The following is a 21,065-nucleotide window of genomic DNA, read 5'->3' as shown; positions in this document are numbered from 1 at the left end:
CCCAAACAGAATTTAACTTTTTACATGTTGAACATCCGATATTACCTATTTTGTACTTGATTCCTAAAGTGCACAAACAGAAAGTCCCAACACCGGGCCGACCAATAATATCGGCCATCAACAGTATTGGTGAGAATATCTCCCGATAAATTGATTTCTTTTTACAGGACATTGTTAAAGGCTTACCTAGTTACCTGAAAGATACAGGTGACTTCTTGAACAAATTGGATTCGATCCAATGGCAGGACAATTGGTGTCTGACTCTTGACATCGAGTCTTTATATACCTCTATAGACCACGCCAAGGGTATTGAAGCAATCAGACTGTACTTGTGGTTAAGATCATGCGAATACTACAGTCCCAATAAGATGTTATGTGAATTAATACACTGGTGCCTGCATAACAATTTTTTCATGTTTGCTAAAGCAGTTTGGAAACGGGTCCGGGGTGTGGCGATGGGATCATGCTTCTCCCCCAGCTACGCGTGTTTACACGTGGGCTGGTGGGAGGGGCATGGTCTCATCGAAACACCTGGATTTGAACATGTTAAATACTGGAAGCGATATATAGATGACGTGTTCTGCATATGGGAAGGTGATGAACAAAGCGCCTCTAAGTTTGTCGATGCTTTAAATGTGAATCAGGAAAATCTTTTCTTCACCTCCAATATTAGCAAAGTGCAGGCAGATTTTTTAGACGTCCATATAACCATTAACAACAACATGGTGACCACATCGCTATTCCAGAAACCTACGGCCGGGAATAGCATATTGCATGCCAGTAGTAAACACCCCCAACATGTTATTGCAAATGTCCCTTACGGAGAATTGCTAAAGGTAAAAAGAATCAGCAGCACTCCGGAGGTTTTCGAACATGAGGCTAAGAACACCATCTCCAGACTTAAAGCTAGAGGATACTAGATAAAATTTTGGAAAGTGCACTGAGACGTAGTCGAGAAAGATCTAGGGAGTCTCTGTTAAAATCTGAAGCACCAAAATTGGAAATTAATAGCGATACTCCTCGCTTGATTTTATCCTTTAGCAAACATTAAAGACAAATTAGGTCTATTATAAAGAAACATTGGCCTATTCTTATGACCGATGGTTTCTTCAATGATACATTGCCTACTACACCTACAATAACCTATAAAAAATCCAAAAGCCTGCACAACAGTTTGGTGAAAACTAGTCCTGAGCTATGTGGTGGCAGCACTTGGCTCAAACAAAAAGAGGGTTTTTTCAAATGCTCTTCGTGTAGGGCGTGCAAAATTGGTGTCAACACCACGCACTACAATACACCATTCAGTCCAATCAGTAAAGCTATTCGGGGGAACTACAATTGCCATAGCGATTTTGCAGTATATGTCCTGACATGCACCTGTGGTTTACGGTACATAGGCAGTACCAAATTGCAGGTGCATGTCAGGATTCTGCAACACTTACGTGCAATAGTTAACAACGACAGTGCATACCCGGTAGCCCGCCACTTCAGATCAACTCATAACAATGATCTGAATAATTTGACATATTTTGTCATAGATGCAGTGGCCCCTCTCAAACGAGGGGGAGACAGAGAAAAATTACTGAGGAAGAAAGAGACAGAATATATAGTGGAGCTTGATAGCAAATACCCAAATGGACTTAACACCACAGAAGATTTACATCATTTTTTGTAAACCGTTTAACTGTATATTGGATTGTGTGTCAGTAGTTACATCATTGGTTGATATAGTACAAATTCATGTTTTCTATTTTTTAAGGACTTCCAGAACTGAATCTCTATATGAATTTTGAAAACCTGATTGGCCCAAGTTGCACCACGGGTGAACAAGTTGATGCGAAAATTCTACTATGATGAAATGTACAGCTGATACTAGTGATCTGTTAGTGGTATAGATCCAGATGAAACTTTGTATATATTGATGAATAGTAACTTTTTGTAAAAAAAAGTTTTTTTCTTCACTTTTCACAATATCACATTTTTTAGGGTACTTTTTTAATCACCAAGTAACACGCAGGCATCTAGGGCACTTAGAGCACTTTTGGAACTGACAATAACAAAATTGCATGTATCATATACAGTGATTGAAATAGTTCATATATGTTTTAATCTAAGACCTGGTACAATGTTATGAAATTCAAGGCAGAAAAATCTAATTTTTGGCATCCTTTGTATATAGGTATATTATATGTAATTATTGTAAATAGATCTATATTTATTTGTACATACATTGTTTCATTTAATTGAGTAGATATATGTAACATTTATGAAATTTCATTTCCAGGATTCTTTAGTTCAAACTCTATATGATTGAAGGAAATTGTGCATTCATGCAGTTATATTGTTTCTTGTGCCCTTATTGGTTTTTTGTCTGCTTTCATGCGGTGTATAGATGAGTATTTCATCTATGTTTATAGAACAAGTGACTGACTAAAGAGGTGGAGCATCACTTTCCAAAAAAAGTATTTAATTGGAAGCTGACTAGGAGTATGGTGTGTGATCAAGAGCACTAGTTGCTCGAAACGCGTCGCCTGAGAGGTTGAATACAATCTCCCTTACTGCAGCCTGGGGTCCGTGTCTTCATTTCAAGAAGCTGGAGGTTATGAAGATTGCGTTGTGTGTGTGTGTGTATATATATATATAGATATATAGATATAGATTAGATAGATATATATATATATATATATATATATATATATATATATATATATATATATATATGTGTGTATTTTATGTATGTATGTATTATATGTATGTATGTATTGGTAATCTTTTATAGCGCATGTCTGTCACCCCACGGGTATCCTGGCGCTTTGACTGAAAGGATCCTGCTGCGTACCCTGCTGATTTAAGAACTAAAAGGATGCAGCCCATATATATAATTTTCCTGATGGCATTTTGGGTAGGCAGTGGGCTAGGCTTTGTACTCCTGATTGGAAATGCTTACTTAAACGGCATGAGTGTGTTTCCACGTAGCCAGTTCTTTACAGTCTGCAGAACAAGCTCCTAAGCATGTTTTAATCTACATTTGTTTTGCTTAGTAGTATCTTTTGTGGCACCTTTTACCAATGAAGGTGATATTCTACTTCTCCCTCATCCAGCATGTCTACTAAATCCCAGAGCACTCCAAAGAGTGGCCATCTAAAGAATGAGACATCCCCAATAGAGGAGAAATATAATGGGTTCCTGATCAACGCCAGATCTCTTATTTAAAGCCAAACCGAGTTTGCCAAATTCACTGTGGCACACAACCCGGACTGGGTGTTTGTCACTAAAACCTAGGCAACTGACTCGTCAAGCTCGCCTTGGAGGATACCATCCCACAGGAAATACAATCCTTAGGCATGACAGGACAGGCACACCAGGGGAAGGTCTAGTAATGATACATAAGCCAAAGTATAATTGCCTCATGAAGTCTATACAGAGCACAACCCCATGTGAAGCATTGAGTTTTTCAATAAAACTACATCTGACAAAATATTGTTCTGGTGTTCAGGTGTATAGTCCCCCAGGACCTTAGTTTGTCTTTACAATTGAACTAGTCCATATAATTGAACCTCTTCTAGTAAAAGATTATTACACTTTCCTGGGAGATTTCAATTTCCATCTGGAAGATGATACATGTAAAGACTCAAGGGCATTTATGGACACAATGGCATGCTTTGGTCTTTCTCAATTGATCAATGCCCCTACACATAGTGAGGGGCACACACTGAATGGAATTTTCTTTAATGACTCACTATTGAAGCTAAATGCGATATTACCACTTAGCTGGTCTGACCACTATGCAGTAGGTTTCTCACGCTCTTGGACAATCAAACAGGAGGTTCCAAACAGAAAATATTATAGGCTAAAAGGGAGTATCAGGAGATCTCTCCTTTACTGCATTTAGGACCATTAAAGCACTGACGATGTGGATGTGGAGCTGGTCATAGTGGAATTCCCATCCTGGTTTAGTTCTGCTTTGGATTTGGTTGGCCCTCTTATGGAAAACAAGGAGCACAAGAAGCTGCCAACAGCTCAGAGGTTCACAGATTGGCTCTGACCACTTACAAGGCCCTGCCAGCGACAAGAATGAGCCTGGCAGAAAAACTATGAGATCCAGGAAAAAGCTGCACATACATTTGTATTAGGAATAACACCATAGATATTAGCAGAGAGAAATCAAAAGTTTGCACTAAAAATATAAACTTTGCCAATTCCGCAAGAAAACTAGTTCATGTGGTAAATCTTAAATCTGCTTCCATAGATACTACCAACTTAGTTTATCGCTTAGATCTTGGGCTCCCTCTATTAATATTAATATTATGTTTCTTATATAGCGCCAGAATCGAACCCCGAAGGGGTATCTCCGCGCTTGCCTTGGGAACCCGTCCTGGCTTTTCCCTGTGAGATAGCCCCTACAGGGCATCCCCAAGGTGAAAGCCAGGCATCCCGCCGCAGGGGGGGCGTTGTGGAGATTAAGCAAGCTTAATGCCCAGAGTTGCAGAGTGTGAATCCATGATTAGGTCAGGCACCGAAGCGAGAATTATCGAGTCCATGGACATTTGAGCTCAAGACCCTGCCGCGTCGGGAATTGAACCCTGGTCCAGGGTCTGACCTCTGCTTCAGGGTCTGCCTGCTCTAACCAGTGAGCCACACTTCTCCACCTATCGAACTATTTTCAAACAACTCATACCATCTATAAGGAATTTGACTCCTCTGCTGTTGAGATACAAAACCTCTAGTGTTTCAGAGATTAAAGAGAGAATGGAGGGGGATATATGTGCTCTATCATCCTGTACACTCATGACAGCCAAACAAATAGAGCTTCACCTCCTTAGTATAAAGTCAGGGTCACCTCTTTGAGCCATGCCCTCCTAAAACAGTACATTTAGTAGTTAGCACTATTACTCCTTCCATGACAACAATCATGAAGAGTCATCAATACAGGATCCTACCCAGGTCTGTGGAACGAGGCTGCAGTCAGGCCAATATTGAGAAAAAAACACTCTCTATCCCAATGATCTAAAACGCTATCGTCCCATCTCTCTGCTCCCTATACCTCCTAAAACCCTGGAAAAACACCTAAATGCAGCGTATGTCCCATGTAGAGGAATAGGGACTGCTGGATGTCTGAGAATTCGGATTTAGCAGCAACCATGCTACTGAACCTACATTGGTCTCAGCGGTGGACAGGATCAGATCATTGGTAGATGCAAGGCAGGCTGCTGTGCAGATCCTATTGCATATGCTTGCAGCCTTTGATACCATGTTCCCGACCCTTCTGACAGTTCGATTAAATGAATTAGGTATAAAAGGCTCAGCATTAAAATTATAAAAATCTTCATTATGGAAAGATCTCAGACTGTGACTGTCAACTAATGCAAGTCGGATTCTTTCGCCCTGCCAGGTGGGGTCCCTCATGGATCTGCCATGTGCCCAATTTTATTTAATCTATTTGTTTCCCCAGAAGCCAAATCGATTTGGACTGCTGGGCTACAGGCACTTTAGTATGCTCATGACACCCAAATAATAGTCTGTTACAACGAGGCCATGTCCGCCATCTTTAACAACTACATGAAGACAGTGGCTAACTGGATGAGTAATAACTGTCTATAATTAAATGGAGACAAGACGGAGGTCTTAACTTTTGGTAATCAACCGTCTATATGGAAAAACTGGTGGTCACAGATGTTGAGATCACTGCTTGCCCCCACGGATTGTGGGCACAAATCTGGTGCTTGACCTAAATTTCAATCGCACAGCTTCAACCTGCTGTTGCATTATTGGGATTCTTCTAAATGTTTTCTCCTTGATCCCAGTATCTGCACGCAAACAAGTGGTTCTGGCCCCAATATCTTTCAAACTTGATTACTGCAATGTTCTCTATCTTGACTTCAACCTAAAACTGCCTTAACTAAAAAATGCAGCACCGAGACTGATTTTAGACATTTCCAAACACCATTCAGTCTCTGTAGGACTAACCAAGCTTCGCTGATTACCAGTGCAAATGAATATCATGTTTAAAGCTTTGTGTTCCGCTCACAGGACCTGGAGCAATTAGAACTATGCTCCGGTGGTATGCACCTACTAGATAGCTTCGCTCAGCAAATCAACATTTTGTGATCCCCACATTTCGGAAACCAATATTTGGCGTTAGAGCCTTCTCGGTGGGCACAACCAAGCTGTTGAATGCCTTACCCACCATGTTCTCAGCTTGAAGATAGGATAGGGTAGGATAGGATGTGAATTTCTAGAGCGCGAATTGCTGCCCGGAGGCGTCCAAGCGCTAGGAATACCGAAGTCCAACCATAAGGAACACAGGGGGGAGGGGGAGGTAGTTTAGACTGGGTGAAATAGGAAGGTTTTTAATTGTTTACGGAAGGCCGTAAGGTTGGGGTTGGATCTTAAGTACAATGGAAGGGCATTCCAGGCCCTAGCAGCATTGTGGGAGAATGACCTACCTCCAGATCTGGATCTTTTTACTCTCGGGGTAACTGCTAGAAAGGTCTGGTTAGATCTTAGATTCCTGTTGGGCCTGTAATGGTTGATTAGGTCCTGTGTGATCCTGGTCTGGTGGGCTATGCACATAGCTTTGAACATAACTCACTGGGTTTAACCTTTTTCTCGCAGACCTCCCCGACGACCTGGAGACAGTCAAATCCCACGCCCCAAGACTAGGCAACATCACGCTTTCAAATCTTCTATATGCTGACGACCTAGTCCTCATCAGTCGGTCCCCTATCGGTCTTCAACATCTCCTCAATAAAACCAATGCATTTTCAAAAACCAACTCATTAACTATCAACTTAAACAAAACAAAAGTAATGACAATAAACTACCATAAAAAACGGAATCCTGCATGGTTCCTGAACGGACAGAGGTTAGACCAGGTAACCTCCTACAAATACCTAGGAGTCATAATAGACGGCAATGGCTCCTTCAAACAACAACTAGATGCCATTCGCCGAAAGGGTACGACATTCCACCTATCGATAAGACCCTTGCAGAAAGTACTCCCAGACCGGACCCTGGGCCCTCTCCTACAGGTAATAAAAGCTCGCTTACAGCCTATGCTCACCTACGGCAGCGAGGCCATGAGAGGGAAAGACGCAACAACACTAGACAATACCATCAGTCGATCATACAGGGCAATACTCCATCTCCCCAACAACTCATCACCAGCACAAATTCGGCTAGAATTCGGCCTGCAGAAACAAGCAGTCGAGAGAAGAGGCGCATACCTAAAATGCTGGCGGAAAATCAGGGATGCGGACCAAGGGTCCTTAAACGCCCATCTATGGACGGAACTATCGATTAGAGACAACTCACCTGCAAGGACTTACTTAATGGACTCACTGAAGGTCTTAGGACTCACAGACTTATGGGAGTTGGCAACTGACCATCGTACCTTCAAAAAAGTGGTGTCAAAAGTCACCAAGATGGTTTCATTAATCGAGGACAAAGCCACCCTAGCTAAGAGAGCGCACGGCTGGGCGGTGCTGAAAGGTTACAGGGCTCTAAAACCACAAGACTACCTAATGATGGGCCTCACACAAAAGATAAAAAATAAGTTTCTTACAATGCGCATGGGCAGAATTCCTATAGCTCGGCACCTGGCACCATGGGCAAGGGAAAACCCCGCAAATCAATGCCGTCTCTGTCTTTCCGCGAAAGAGGACCTTATACATATAATCTGCATTTGTACAAAACTCCTGGACATAAGGCGCTCACTGCTACGAACATTATGGAACCAGAAAGGCATAACGAGCTGCAGGCAGGCCGTGATGCTCTGTTTTAACCCTGATGAAACTCAGCCAAACTGCAGAATAACAAAATACTTTGAGATAGTGGCCAAAAGACTAAACGAAAAAACCAGAGGGTCTTCTCTAGCAGAAGTCAAATAACAACAAAACAAACACCCCTGGCTACCACGGTCATCAAAGTGGAAGCAGTAAGGACACGAAAACTCCACAGACTCATATACAACAATAGCTGAGACTTTTTACATCTGAACTACTGCACTTTATTAGTTTTAATGAAGACACCGACTTTTTTTAAAATTTGTACGTTTTTATAATTGTGAGTTTTTATTAACTGTACAATAAACAAACCTTAAACCAGTGGAGAGTAACCAGCCCAGACCTTACTGACTGTCTGCGGGGGAGGCCGAGTAACATGCGTGCAGCGCAGTTCTGCACAGTCTGCAGCCTTCTCAAGGTGGATTCCGGGGCGCCGAGGTAAAGAACATTATTAAAATCAAGGCGGGATTGGATCAGGCCTTGTACCGCTGCTTGCCTGGCTTCCATGGGGAGGAGAGGGAAAATTTTCCTAAGCATCTTCATGATGCCAAAGCAGGTAGCCGAGAGTTTCGTAGCTTGTACGTTGAAGGAAAGGGATCTGTCCATCCATATTCCCAGGCTTTTGATGCTGTTTTTGGGGGTTGGTGGAGGGCCCATGCTGGGTGGCCAGAGGGCAGCCGGGAAGCTAGGGACCGAGTTGCCGAGGACCATAAGCTCGGTTTTGTCTCCATTTAATTTTAAGGACGATTGGGACATCCGGGTCTTTACATCCTCCAGACACTCTCTATGCCCGCTCTGTACAGGTAGATTGGTATCCTGTGTCAGGGAGACCACAAGCTGCGTGTCGTCCGCGTAGGAAATGATCTTAATCCCGAACGGGCGGACGACATCGGCCAGTGGTCTCATGTACAGGTTAAAAAGTGCAGGGCTTAGAGAGGAGCCTTGGGGGACACCGCATTTCAGAGGTCTGCTGGTGGAGACCGAATCGCCGTCGAACACCTGGAAGGATCTGTCTTCCAAGAATGACCGAAACCAGGACCACGCTTTACCCTTAATCCCGACCTGGGACATGCGGTTGACATGGCTGACCGTATCAAAGGCCGCACTGAGATCAAGGAGGATCACTGCCACTGATCCTCCCTGATCTAAGATTTTTCTAGCCTCCTCGGTGACCGTGAGGAGGGCGGTATCGGTCCCATGTTTGGGTCTGAAGCCGGTTTGGGTGGGGTCCAAAAGATGGTGGTCTTCTAGGAAGTTTATTAGCTGGTGATTTATGTATTTCTCCAGGACCTTGCTCGCCCAGGGGAGCAGGGATATGGGGCGGTAGTTGCTTAGATCCGTGGGGTCCAGATTGGGGTTTTTCAGCAGGGCTCTTACCATAGCTTGCTTCCAAACTGTGGGGACTGTACCCGTGGAGATGGAGGTATTTAAAACCTCCCTTAATATGGGTAAGGTGGTCTGTGAGGCCACCATTATTATCTCCGGGGGGGCTGGATCATTGGGGGACCCGGATTTGACTTTGCGTGCCAAAGGTTCAAGCGAGGCAAGTTCCAATGGAGGAAAATGAGACAGCGTAGGTAACTGTAGGCTGAGGAGTGGTTCGGTGGAGTGTGGGGAGGGAATGGGAAGAGAGAGATTGTTCAGGGGGAAGGCCGAGTAGATGGAGCTGATTTTCTGATGAAAAAATTTGGCAACTTTGTTGCAGTGGGAGGTGGATTTGTTCATCGGTAGGCTGGGCGGTTGTTTAGTTAGTTCTTTTATGATTTTGAAAATTTCCTTAGGTTTGGATTTTGCGAGCACGATTTACTCCGAGAAGTAAGCGGCCTGGGCTTCTTTTATCAGAGTTTTGTAGTCACTGATAGCTTCTCGATAGTGTTTTATGTTCCGATGAATAGTCGGTTCGCCATCGTCTTTCGTATTTCCTACATCGACGTTTTTTGTCTCTCAAAGTCTCCGTGTACCACGGGGCACACTTATGGAGAATCCACCCCTGATCACCGACAACCCCGGTCCAGCTAACCAGGCATACGTTAATTGGATCTCCCAATCTCTCGACATTGTCCTTCCGAAAAAAGAAATCACGCTTAAACGCCTCCATAACCTTTAAAAAAGTCTTGTAAGCCTGTCTCTTTACCTTATCAACTACGGTCACGCAGAATCCCAGAGTAGAGATCTTGCGATGTTTTTTCTCTCATCTGAAATAACTACTCTTTAGCACCTTGATGCCTTCGCGTATTTGTGCGCTCTAGCACATCTGTCATTCCTTATAATATACGTCAGATATTATATCTTGCCCTAAATTTATAATGGTTTCATTATTTATTGATCTTTAATTTATATCACAAATTAATAAGAGTAGCACTTGAAAATTAAACATTTAAATTTGGGGTGACCATGTCCTCAAGTTAGGTGTGATTGCATACTTTTTTTCTTTCAGACTACATATCCAGCTGGTTTACCGGAAAACAGAAAGAAGAAGATGAAGACACAGAAGGAAACATGCCACAAGGTAAGTATTTGGCTATAATACATTTAACTGCAAACATCTTGTTTTGCAATTCAATACCTGTTTAGCGTTTGCATCCAAGCACTGAAGAACTGATAGTGAAGGACATCTGTTTAATAAAAGAGTTTATACATTCTTAAACAGCTTCATATTGGAACTAAGAGAAAGTAGTCCTATGGAAGACGTGCTACCATGCCAAAAGAACAGTTTGTAGACGAGGGTGCAACGAAATAAATCAGCCAAGGGAGGAAGAAGACGGAAAGCATCACACATAAAATGGCCTGCAACTAATGATTCCCTGGGGCCTTTTCACATTCTCCTCATATGCATCCCTTTCTTTTGAAGTGATGGTATCTTGATAAACCAAATGCTACAGCAAACCTCATTGGCCCCAAATGATGAACATCCTCTTCCTTGTGACTTTATGTCCCTGTTGAGGTCTGAGATGTGATTTAAAAATCATGTCGTACCTCTCAGGGCATTGCAGGGCACACTTCTCGGGACACTCAGGTGCCAATACCGCATCACTTATAGCTTCCTCTACTAATCTTTTGTTGGCCTCACCTTTCATTCGCTATATAAAACAAGTCTCCTGTAGTTCAAACCATGGATCCTCACTTGTGCATGTCCTCAGCGCTATGTGCTTCAGCCAATTTCTCTCCACATGTGGCCACATTTCTGCCTCTTTTATGACTGTAATTCATCTGATTCTAACATTCCCATCCACTGGAGTCCCCTCCCATCCTGATCTTATTTCAGTGTGGTGAGGATTATAAATCCCATCCGATGGTCACCACTAAACATCCACTCACATCTCTCTGATGTGCTGCTTCAAAAGCAGTGATTCTCCAGAAAGCACGAGCCATTCCTCTGTACTGGCCTAATCAACCAATATTCATTTTAAAGTCACTGTCAACCACTGTTAGTCTCTAAAGTTTGCCAGCGCTAGTCACACATACCATAAACCCCATAAGGCAAGGCCCAAAGACTCCCACAGCTATAACTATTTAACAAAAGCATAGCTGTGTTTGGTGGTTACTGCTTGATTTAGTATAGATAACGTATATTTTTTGTTTTGACAAATTGTATGAAAGCCGTTTGACTTCTATGAAACATACAGCGCCTAAACGCGTGAGAACATCTGCGTCTAAGTTAATTTATCAATCTATTTTTTTTATATCTTATCAAAAATTCAAAATGTTTACGATATTTATTTGACATCCTTTGCTATAATATTGTTTATGCAAATCTATATTATACCTCAGTTCAAACCAATCAATGTAAAAGCTAATTGAAATACAGTACAAGGACCATGATGGAAACTATCGTCCAACTTAAATAAATGATTACATTTATGTAACTTTATGTTTTGATATATTTGTTCTAAATAAAAAACAAATCAGATCAAAATCTACAGCAAGCAGCCCGCCTCAACAAATACATAAGATTAAAAAAAAATCTGACATTTCACAATACAGAATCTGACACAAAACCATGTTCCAAACTCTAAATCACCGCTTTCATATCCTTTACTTTGGTTCTAAATGACGAAGCTGCAAGTGCCTTTTTTTCAGACAGGGAGTCTCCGAAAATATGCGTTCAATCCTTTAGATTTTAAGTCTATATCCACTGTTTTGATGTATTCACTCCTTCCAAACATTTTTGATCCACATTCCAGAAAGATAACACAGATTTGATTTTAAAAACACATAGATGAGAATGTTGACATTTAGTTTTATCGCTGTAACTTCATAATGTGCTCTTGGTTTCTTTTTGTCGTGTCAGATCCATGGCAATCTACTTTAGGAAGTTAGGATCCTTCTGCATGGTTACCCCCAATTTTTGCCTGGTACTAAGATGATTTTGGAATAGTCTGACTTGGATCCTGCTAATCAGGACCCCAGTCTATCTGCTTTCTCCCTAAATTGTTGTGTTCAGTAATTAGGTATATTCCAGATTTGATACTGAGATAACATTATAGTTCCTTAGTATAGGGTACTAAGGTACCTAGGGCATAGGTACCCCAGAGGTCTACCATGGGCAGAAGCATTTATTATGCCACCCATGAGAGACCATTTAAAGTGAAACTACAGGCCTGCCATTACAGCCCTTGGAAGCTGATTCTAGCACCACTTACTAAAAATATAAGTTTCCTATATCTAAGGGTCAGTACACTTAAAACATATAAGTCACCCCTATAGCAGGCCTTTGCAATCTTGCATGAGAAGAACACTCTAGCAGTCTACAGAGTCCATTCTCTCGGGTTCTCAGTGAAGCAGCCATATACTATATAGAGGGGCACCAAGTAATTATGCGATGACCATCTTGAAAATGGCTGCAACTAATCCTTTCATGTTTGGTATCACCGAGAGAGCCCTCCATTAGGCCCTTAGTGTTCCCGATACCATCCCTCTTGACCCGGACAGCACAAAATGGTTGCTCCCGATGAGAGACACAATTCTGCCCTCCTGATGCTGAGCCAAGCTTGAGCATGGGAAGGCAGAACAATAGGCATCCTGACACAGGAAGATGTGACCACCTTCAAGACAGGATTTAGTGTATTGGGATGGGGTGTGGGCGCTTGCCAGTGCCACTCAGTCTGCATGTGGGGCACATTTGGTGTTCCTGTGCAAAGTCCAGTCCAAAACAGTTCTGGGAGCCATTGGCTCTTGCTCCGGTGCGAAACTGGACAAAGGACATGGGAGTAACCTCCCCCCTGTCTAGACCCTCCCCTGGGAGGGCCCCCTGAATCTATGCAACCCTTTTCCTAGGGTACTTACGAGCTTATTTGGGTGTAGGTCCCTAAATTCATCGTGGGATAAGATTCAGATCAGCCACCACTGCACTTCGACCAACTGAGCACTCTGGACTTTGCTGAATTTCTTTAGGCCTGACTTCATCTCCCTTCCAGTCTGCTGCTTCATCTGTGTATCATACAAGACCCTTCCAAGGCCTGTGAAGCATCAAAGACACCTGAAGAAATCTCCCTTGGAGTTAAGGAGTCACTCCCCTGCATTTGCAGGCACCGCAACTAAGTTGACCGGTCTGCTGATCCTGAGCTGCTCTAGACTCTAAACATCTCTGCAACAAAGGTGCTTGTTTTCCACAGCCTTGAGGTCTGCTCTACCCTCTCACCAAGTTTCAGGCCAGTATTCCTTATGGGGGTTGCAATAATGGAACCCCTGTGCACCGCGTCAACTTGCAGTTGCAAAGGCTTGTTGATTTTTTTCTAAGAAGATCTCGGGCTCGAAGTAGCCCTAACCTCGATCATCACCTGTGACCAGATTCTTCAGCCACACCACATTATGTGCATCATGGCCTGCATCTTTTCTTGCGCTGCTTGACGTCCTCTTACGACTCCTGTGCCTCCGGTCTTTAAGTCCATTTGAGGGTCCCCTTTGCTTCTCTTTGGTTCCTCTGTTTTCTCGGGCCTTCCCTTACTCCCCTGCCTTTGGTGAGTCCCCTGGACCTTGCTGGTCCTGACTTTGCTCCTTCTTTGATTCCTGCATGGTTTGCCTTTGCTTAGACTTTTTGGTGCTCCCGCCAGACACTTACCCCTCCCACTCAACATCCTTTGTGGGATAGCTTGTGCATTGCTCCTGGTCTTCTTCAGCATCACCTGGTCCTCACAGCTGCAGAGTCAAGGTCATTTTCATCCATCCTGCATCGCCCGACATCAGAGGGCATTCATCTTCCAAGTCTCCTGGTCATCCCTATTTGACAGAGACTCTGTCCGCTCTGTTTGCAGGTACCTCTCATCAAGAATCCATCTTCAGATCCCACCGGACACTTTCTCCTCTTCCAGCAGTGGCACTTTCCTGAAGTCCTCCATTGGGTTTCATTGCGGTTTCTGACACAACTTCACACATACACACCCTGCTTCTCATGTATAGGTGAAGTGGGCATTAGGGTATCCATGGGTGGGGTGGCTCTCCAACCTTCTGTCTTCCACTGGGTTTCTTCAGGGTCCGCTGGGAAGGGTCCTTAATCGTTAAAAATCCAACTATAATTTACACTTAGAGTTGTATGGAGCATGCAGTTATGTACTCACACTGCACATGCTCTCCGTGGGGCCCCTAGCTATTTACATTGGGTGGTTCCTTGGGTCCCCAGCACTTCTATTTCCTCTCAACACTATCTTGACTCCAGCTGTGGTTCTTATACCACTTTCTTAGTAAAGAGTTTGGTCCCCCCACCCGGGGCCACTGTGTATTTTGTGCTATTTACTGCATTTCTGTTCTAAGTATTGTGTGCATTGTGTTTATGTCTGGGTAGGAGATATTTCCATGTGTTTGAGAGTGTTGTATAATAAATACATATTTTTATAACTACTTTTTGCGGTTCTTTTTCACTTAATGTATGATATAAAATTGCATTCTGGTAAAACAAGCTGCTTTACACTTCTTCTGGACTAAGCCTGAAGGCTGCTCTCCACAGCTACCTCTTAGAGAGCTTTCTAAGGTTACATAAGACCTCTTAAATCACCATAAAGGTTGTCTGGACTGGTGCAGGGTGTCCACTTATATAAGTGTACATCATATGCCAGGCCAGCTTCTCACATCTACCATATGGCAAACGTGGTAAGTTTGAATACATGTAGAAACCGGTGCAGGTACCATAAATTTCTGCATGTAATTCCTTATTTTTCCAAGGAACACTTGAAATTCAAAGTTTTTTCCACACGTAGTAAATAAAGCACTCGTAGTATAAACGTTTACCAATAGGAGTCAAGACCTCAGATTTTAATTCCAATATTAATGGTTTTTAGTGCACCATTGACATTTCCCCTCTGTGTTTTCTGTAAGATAAAACTGTTCAAATTTACTGAGTTAAAACAGTACTTTCCGACACAAGGCAAATGTGGTGCAGAAAGCCCCAAATGTAAAATGTTATTCTTCATTTACACAAGGAAAATAATACATGGATATTACACATTTCACTCAGTAAATATCACAGTACAAGGGTTCTGTATTTCCTGAGATCTCCAATCCTTCCCACTTGTAATCAGTGTGCATTCTCTTTTAATTGGTCTCTGTATTTTTTATAGGAACAAAATACAAGATTCAACAAACCTGCATTCACATTCATTTTTTCTAAATCCCATTTAAAACTTACATGGTTATGAGTCTGTCTAATGGCCAAATATGATTTGACTTCTTTGCTTGTAATTGATTTATAAAGTTTACATTCAGCCACTATTTTTCCAAATTACCAGATTTCAGGTCATCCTTTAACCTTTCACCTTCAAACCTCCTGCTTTACTGACTTATTGTTCTTGTTGGTTTTAGGACTATGGACACTTCACTACTGCTAACCAGTGCTAAAGTGCTTGTATTTTCCTTCCTTGAAAGCATTGTAGAATTAGTTTACACCCAATTGGCACATTTAATGTACCTGTAAGTACATAGTAAAGTAGCACTACCTGTGCCAAGGCCTATATATTAAATGCAACTAGTAGGCCTGGCAGTTGGGACTGAACTGTTCCCATTGGGCACAGGGTCAAGACTGATTTGCATATGGCTGGGTTCAAACTGGAATGGCACTGTGAGCAAAAAAACGATGGATTTAGGCTCAGATCTCTGTACTGGGGTGAATGTATGGCATTGTTCTGCATTCTGTCCATCAATTGTTGTTTTTGCATTTGTCACCCCGAGTTAGATGGGTATGCCCAGACCTGGGTACTGTGCTCTCCATGCCACAGGAGTCAAGCTATTCCTGCTGGTGAGGGTCGAAACCCAGAAACCAGATCCAAGATGCTTGTTTCCAGTCCAGGGAGGACCTGTCCTGGCAGTTTGGACTCGACTGTTCCCATTGGCCACAGGGTCAAGACTGATTTGCATATGGCTGGGTTCAAACTGGAATAGCATCGTGTGCAAAAATAGATGGATTTAGGCCCAGCTGTCTTTATTGGGGTGAATGTATGACATTGTTCCACATTCTGTCCATCAATTGTTGTTTTTGCACTAGTAGGTCTAAAGCACTGATTGTGCCCCCCACGTAGGTATCACTTTATACCTGTCTCAGGCCTGCCGTTGCAGCTTGTGTGCAGTTCTAAACTGCATTTTCACCTGGCAAAATAAGCCTTTTGCCAGGCCCAAATCTCCCTTTTTAGGTCAAGCCTGTCGGCATGCATGCAGTGTCTACAAGACCTGCTGTAAACAATAAAACCACTCTATTCCCACCTCCTTCTTACCATTGGTTCATACCACTCTTCTTGGCAGCATCCTGTCTCATTCCCGCAGCCGATGCCTCACTTCCTTTCAAGGCTGAGGAGCACTGGTAAAGTACAGTGTACTTAAGATTGGCTTTTGTATCTCCTGTTTGGGTGAACTTTTTTTAATTACATTTTTTTCCCATAGCTGCTTGTTTTGCCGTCCGCTTCCATCACTGCTTGTGTATTCTGGAATGTTTAACAGCCAGCCTACAACATGACATGCTCACACTGGCCATCTGTTAAATATGCCATCTGATTCTGTCAGAGACCATGGAAATAATTCCAAATCTTGAGCCATTTATTCAAGAAATGCTTTTTAATTTTGGAAATATGCTCTTGATCTATTTAAACAAAATATTCTGTTCTCTGGTGTGACAAAGCTTGCAGAGAGGCTGAAATTGTGCATTATTGATGCCATAGTGACTAGGCTATGTTAAATAGGTTATAATATGGAGCGCACTGAGGAGACCTGCGGTACATGGCTCTTTAATTGATGCATTACAACCATTCTGTATGTTTTAAAGACAAAACGCCAGGTAGAGACATTGTGTGAAGGTGGTTGGTTAACTGCCATTACGTTTTTAAGGTGTTATACCAGTAAATTAGCTAGCCACCAAACATCTTGCCTAACTTGCTTTTACAAGTCATCATTCCAATAAAGGGTGTTAGTCAGACTGATTCACCTGAAATGTACCAATGAGAAAACACACAAAATGAACTGGTTTAGAGTCCCAGGAATTATAGACTGGCCTAGTCTTCACATACACCCCCCTCCCCAGATACACACTTAGCAGGGGCTCTCTTGTGCCACAGGCTTCAGCCATAATCGGAGAGTAAACTGGACAGAGCAAAAAGAAAGGTAAAGCAGTGATGTCTGTTCTGAGATCACAGCAGATCCAACAGCCCAGTAACAAAAGGTCAAAGGCCAATCCTGTCCCAGGCACTGGAGCGAAGATCTTTAATTTGATAAAAGTTGAGGGCCTCTTAGCACAGTCATCAATCTGTGAGTGTCTGCACCGTGTTCTAACATCTTGTGATATGGAATCTGTCCTTGTGGTTTCCCCCATGGTGCTTTAGTTTAATAATGCAGCACATCAAGGGAGTTGTAGTTCTGGTTTCCCTTATTTGCCCTGTCTGGCTCAGACATTGGCTATCACACAGCGAGCATTTGATCTTCTGTAAATAGGGTGAGGAGGACCTGGTGACTCTGGGATGCTCCCTCAGCCTGGTAGTCGCACACTCAGCAAGCAATGACCAAGCACAATAGTTTGGAATTCTTCTGTTAGACGTTTGACTTTGTAAGAGATTGTTTTGTGTTTTTTCATAGTGTCCGTAAAACTAAATTGTTAGTGGAGAGGCTGGGACCTTGTAAAGTGGCCAAAAGTAACAAGCATTTGCAATGCAATAGGTCTCTCATTTGCGAGAGTTTCAGCAATTGAAATTCTACATGACAATGCCTTTATTTATGTGTTTTAAAAACCTGCAAGTGTTGTGGAAACACACACTTTTACTTTTAGTCATTGCTTATGAGAAGCAAGGCTGTCAGTAACTGCGCCTTGTTTACTGCAGGACTACAGCTACCCAGATTTAAGGTATAGGTTTTGCAAATGACCCTAACTGGACCCAAGACAGTATTTGCAAGCTTGTTTCATGGTAAGGTCATATAACCATGCCATAGAATACACTCAAATCTTCTCATTGATGCCTTGGATTGGGATCTAGAACATGTGTTTAGCTGTACCACAAGGCAATTAATAAGCTGGTAAATACAGAAAGATCTACCAATTGTACACTGAGAAGAAGCCTTAAAAGATTTGCCAAGTTCTGTAGATCCAAAACACCGTTTTCCAGAAGTTATTACAAATTTGACAACAAGTTTCACGAAAAGTGACAAAAAAGTTTTGCAAAGTCTTTAAAGATGGAAAACATGAATATGGTCCTGGCCATCCTCCTCGCACTGAAGCTGAATGATTTGAGTGTGCTGTGCCGGGATAAGAAAATCAACCCATGGGTCACAGCCAAAAAAGATGCCCTGGAGAAGGCCCTCGGAGCCTGGCAGGAAGCTAGGAGAGCCCAGGCCCAACTAGCAGAGGAGTTCATCCTTGACAGTGGGGAGCAGTAGTATGGTAGAGATCACTTCAACATAGATGGGGACAGCAAGAGTGTGGTCCTAACAGCTCAATCAAAGCATTAATTCACATCTGCAACTGAAAAAAACTCAATTTCAATAAGGGAACACAAGGATCTAGAAGGCTAGCTCAGCGTCTTAGAAATCCAGGAGAGGAAGCTGGCTCTAGAAGAGAGAAAACGTTCCCTAGAGAAGATGAGAGCCAAACTGTGGCTGAAACCTCAAGACATGGTGAAAGCAACAAAGAAGCAGAGTTAAATGCAGGGAATGCCTTTGATCCCAAGTTTCCCAAGGGTATTGCTTCTAAATATGTAGAGGGGGATGACATCCGAAGCTAGGGCTCAAAAGATGATGGGGCCCGACATTGGGGTTCCTTGTTGTGGAGTAGAGAGAGAAGCTGACCCTGGAGGATGAGGTGGCCGAGTCATACGCTGAGATGATGTGGGTTCTCATCGAGCTCTTTTGTTTAATCCCAGAGGAGTACAGAAGAAAGTCTGGGAACACCCACAAGGTGTCAACTCGGACAGGGGTGTACAATGTAGATGCCTCTGTGAAATCACTGGAAGGCTGGATAAAGGGTAACAAAGTCGATACTTAATTGTGGTTCAGGAACACATGCTTACAAATTGGACCTCAGAGAAGTTACACCAGCATCTGGTGAGTTCAAAGCTATCTAGCCCTAGAGAGCTGGGAAAGATAGTGGATGAATGGGTACATGCTAGGATGCCCAAAAAGTCCCTTCAGGGCAAAACATAAAAACTCTTAATCTCTGAAAGAGTCCTCCGAAGATTGCCAAGGGGAAGAAGCCCAGTGTCACATCCCATTCAGAGTGGAGAGTGGACCTACAATAGAACTTTGACCCTGTGAATCTAGGGTGTGCTATGACTGTAGACAGCCATGGCACAAGAGGGGGTTTCCTGCGTGCCCCAAAAACGGACACACCGGGAGATGCAAGGTATACACTGAAGCCACTTTAGTCTCCATGGGTGAAGTTAAACCCTTGGCTCACTGGCCTGCCAGCATAGTAAAGTATAGGTAGTGGGCAAAAATAAATGGGACTGAAGTCCAGTCCTTGAGGGATACAGGTGCTAGCATCGCCGTGGTTATGACTAAGGTGCTTTCATCAGGGCAGTTCAGACACCCCGAGGAACACCAGATAGTAACTTGTGGCACTGCTACAAGGTCACTTCCATAGCTGTGGTAGACGTTGACTGGGGAGGGGTTAATGTCCTAAGAACGCAGCTGTGTCCCCTGTCATCTGGTGTGTCTGCAGGGCAATGACTATTAAACTTCTTCTTGGGAAGAGGTGGAGAGAAGGACTTGTGCAGCAATTCTAGGTCTCCCTGAGTGGGTGTTTGTCTCCACTAGAGCTCAAAAGGACTTAAGAGAAAGTCAATTGACTTTGGAGCCTGGAAAATGGTCCAAGACCCTACGTTTACGAGGACAGGTAGGAAGTGTGGCAAGGCCACTTCTGAACATCTACAGACACAGAAGGAGCCTAATCCCCTGGGATAAGTCCTGGTGCCTGAACAGTAGGTTGCTTCCTTGAGAGATTAACATGCCCTGGCAGAGCTCCTAGGAGCAGGTGGACCCTCCAGAGGAGACTTGAGCCAGGAGCAAAAGACATGTTCCACTCTTGAGGGCCTGAGACAGCTGGCTGTCAAACAGTGGAAAGGTGATGTCACTGGAACCCATAAGTGACCCATAAGAGTAGTTAATCCTGTGCAGTGAGGTAAAGGACCCCAAACCAGGGAAACCAGGAGAGTGGTGGTCCACCAACAGTACAGAGAGTTTCTCCTTAACCTGGCCCATGACATCTCCATTATTGGATATCTGTGTCAGACCAAGACCTGAAAAACGCTGGTCAACCATATTCACTGGCCCCAAATACCAGAAAAGATCAAACAAATTGTGTTGCTCATGTATCACCTGCCAAGCAAGTGGTAAAGCAGGTGGCAATCCAAAGGCTATCCTCATACCACTGTCTGTTAAGGCAACTCCCTTTCAGAGGGTGGGTATCAATATTGTTGGTCCCCTAGACTCACCTACTGCCTCTGCCATTTGGTTCATCTTGGTGGTAGTCGACCATGCCACCAAATGCCCCGAAGCTATTCCCCTTAGGACATTTACTGTTCCTGCAGTACAGACCTTTTTGGCATGTTCACCAGAGTCTGGTTGCCTAAGGAGGTCATTTCAGATAGGGCACAAATTTCATTGTAGCCTGTCTAAAAGCAATGTGGGTTGAAATGTGGAGTGAGAGGTTCACTACCCCCAATCACTAACAAGGAAATGGTCATGTAAAAAGGTTCAACAAGGCCATGAAATGCATAATTATGGTTGAAAAACTCTGAAGGAGTTGGGGTATTCTTTTACCATGCCTGCTGTTTAACCCCTTCCGTGCTCATGACGAGCTGAGCTCGTCATGAGTTGTGC

The 21,065-nt window shown here is 43.3% G+C and overlaps 1 protein-coding gene across 2 annotated transcripts in view; it reads left to right on the top strand.

Moving 5' to 3' along the window:
- The window catches only part of LOC147712934 (cytosolic phospholipase A2 gamma-like), a 646,694-nt gene that overhangs the window by 362,919 nt on the left and 262,710 nt on the right, over nucleotides 1–21,065 (top strand). For both annotated transcript variants that reach the window (XM_086920395.1, XM_086920396.1), the window contains exon 10: nucleotides 10,222–10,293. In XM_086920395.1, the coding sequence (XP_086776521.1) occupies nucleotides 10,222–10,293 (72 nt within the window). The remainder of the gene's footprint in view (nucleotides 1–10,221; nucleotides 10,294–21,065) is intronic.

This window comes from Lissotriton vulgaris, chromosome 5 (assembly GCF_964263255.1).
Source record: "Lissotriton vulgaris chromosome 5, aLisVul1.2, whole genome shotgun sequence".
Taxonomy (NCBI): domain Eukaryota; kingdom Metazoa; phylum Chordata; class Amphibia; order Caudata; family Salamandridae; genus Lissotriton; species Lissotriton vulgaris.
The sequence above is the reverse complement of the archived record's forward strand: the minus strand, read 5'-3'. Positions and strand labels throughout refer to the sequence as shown.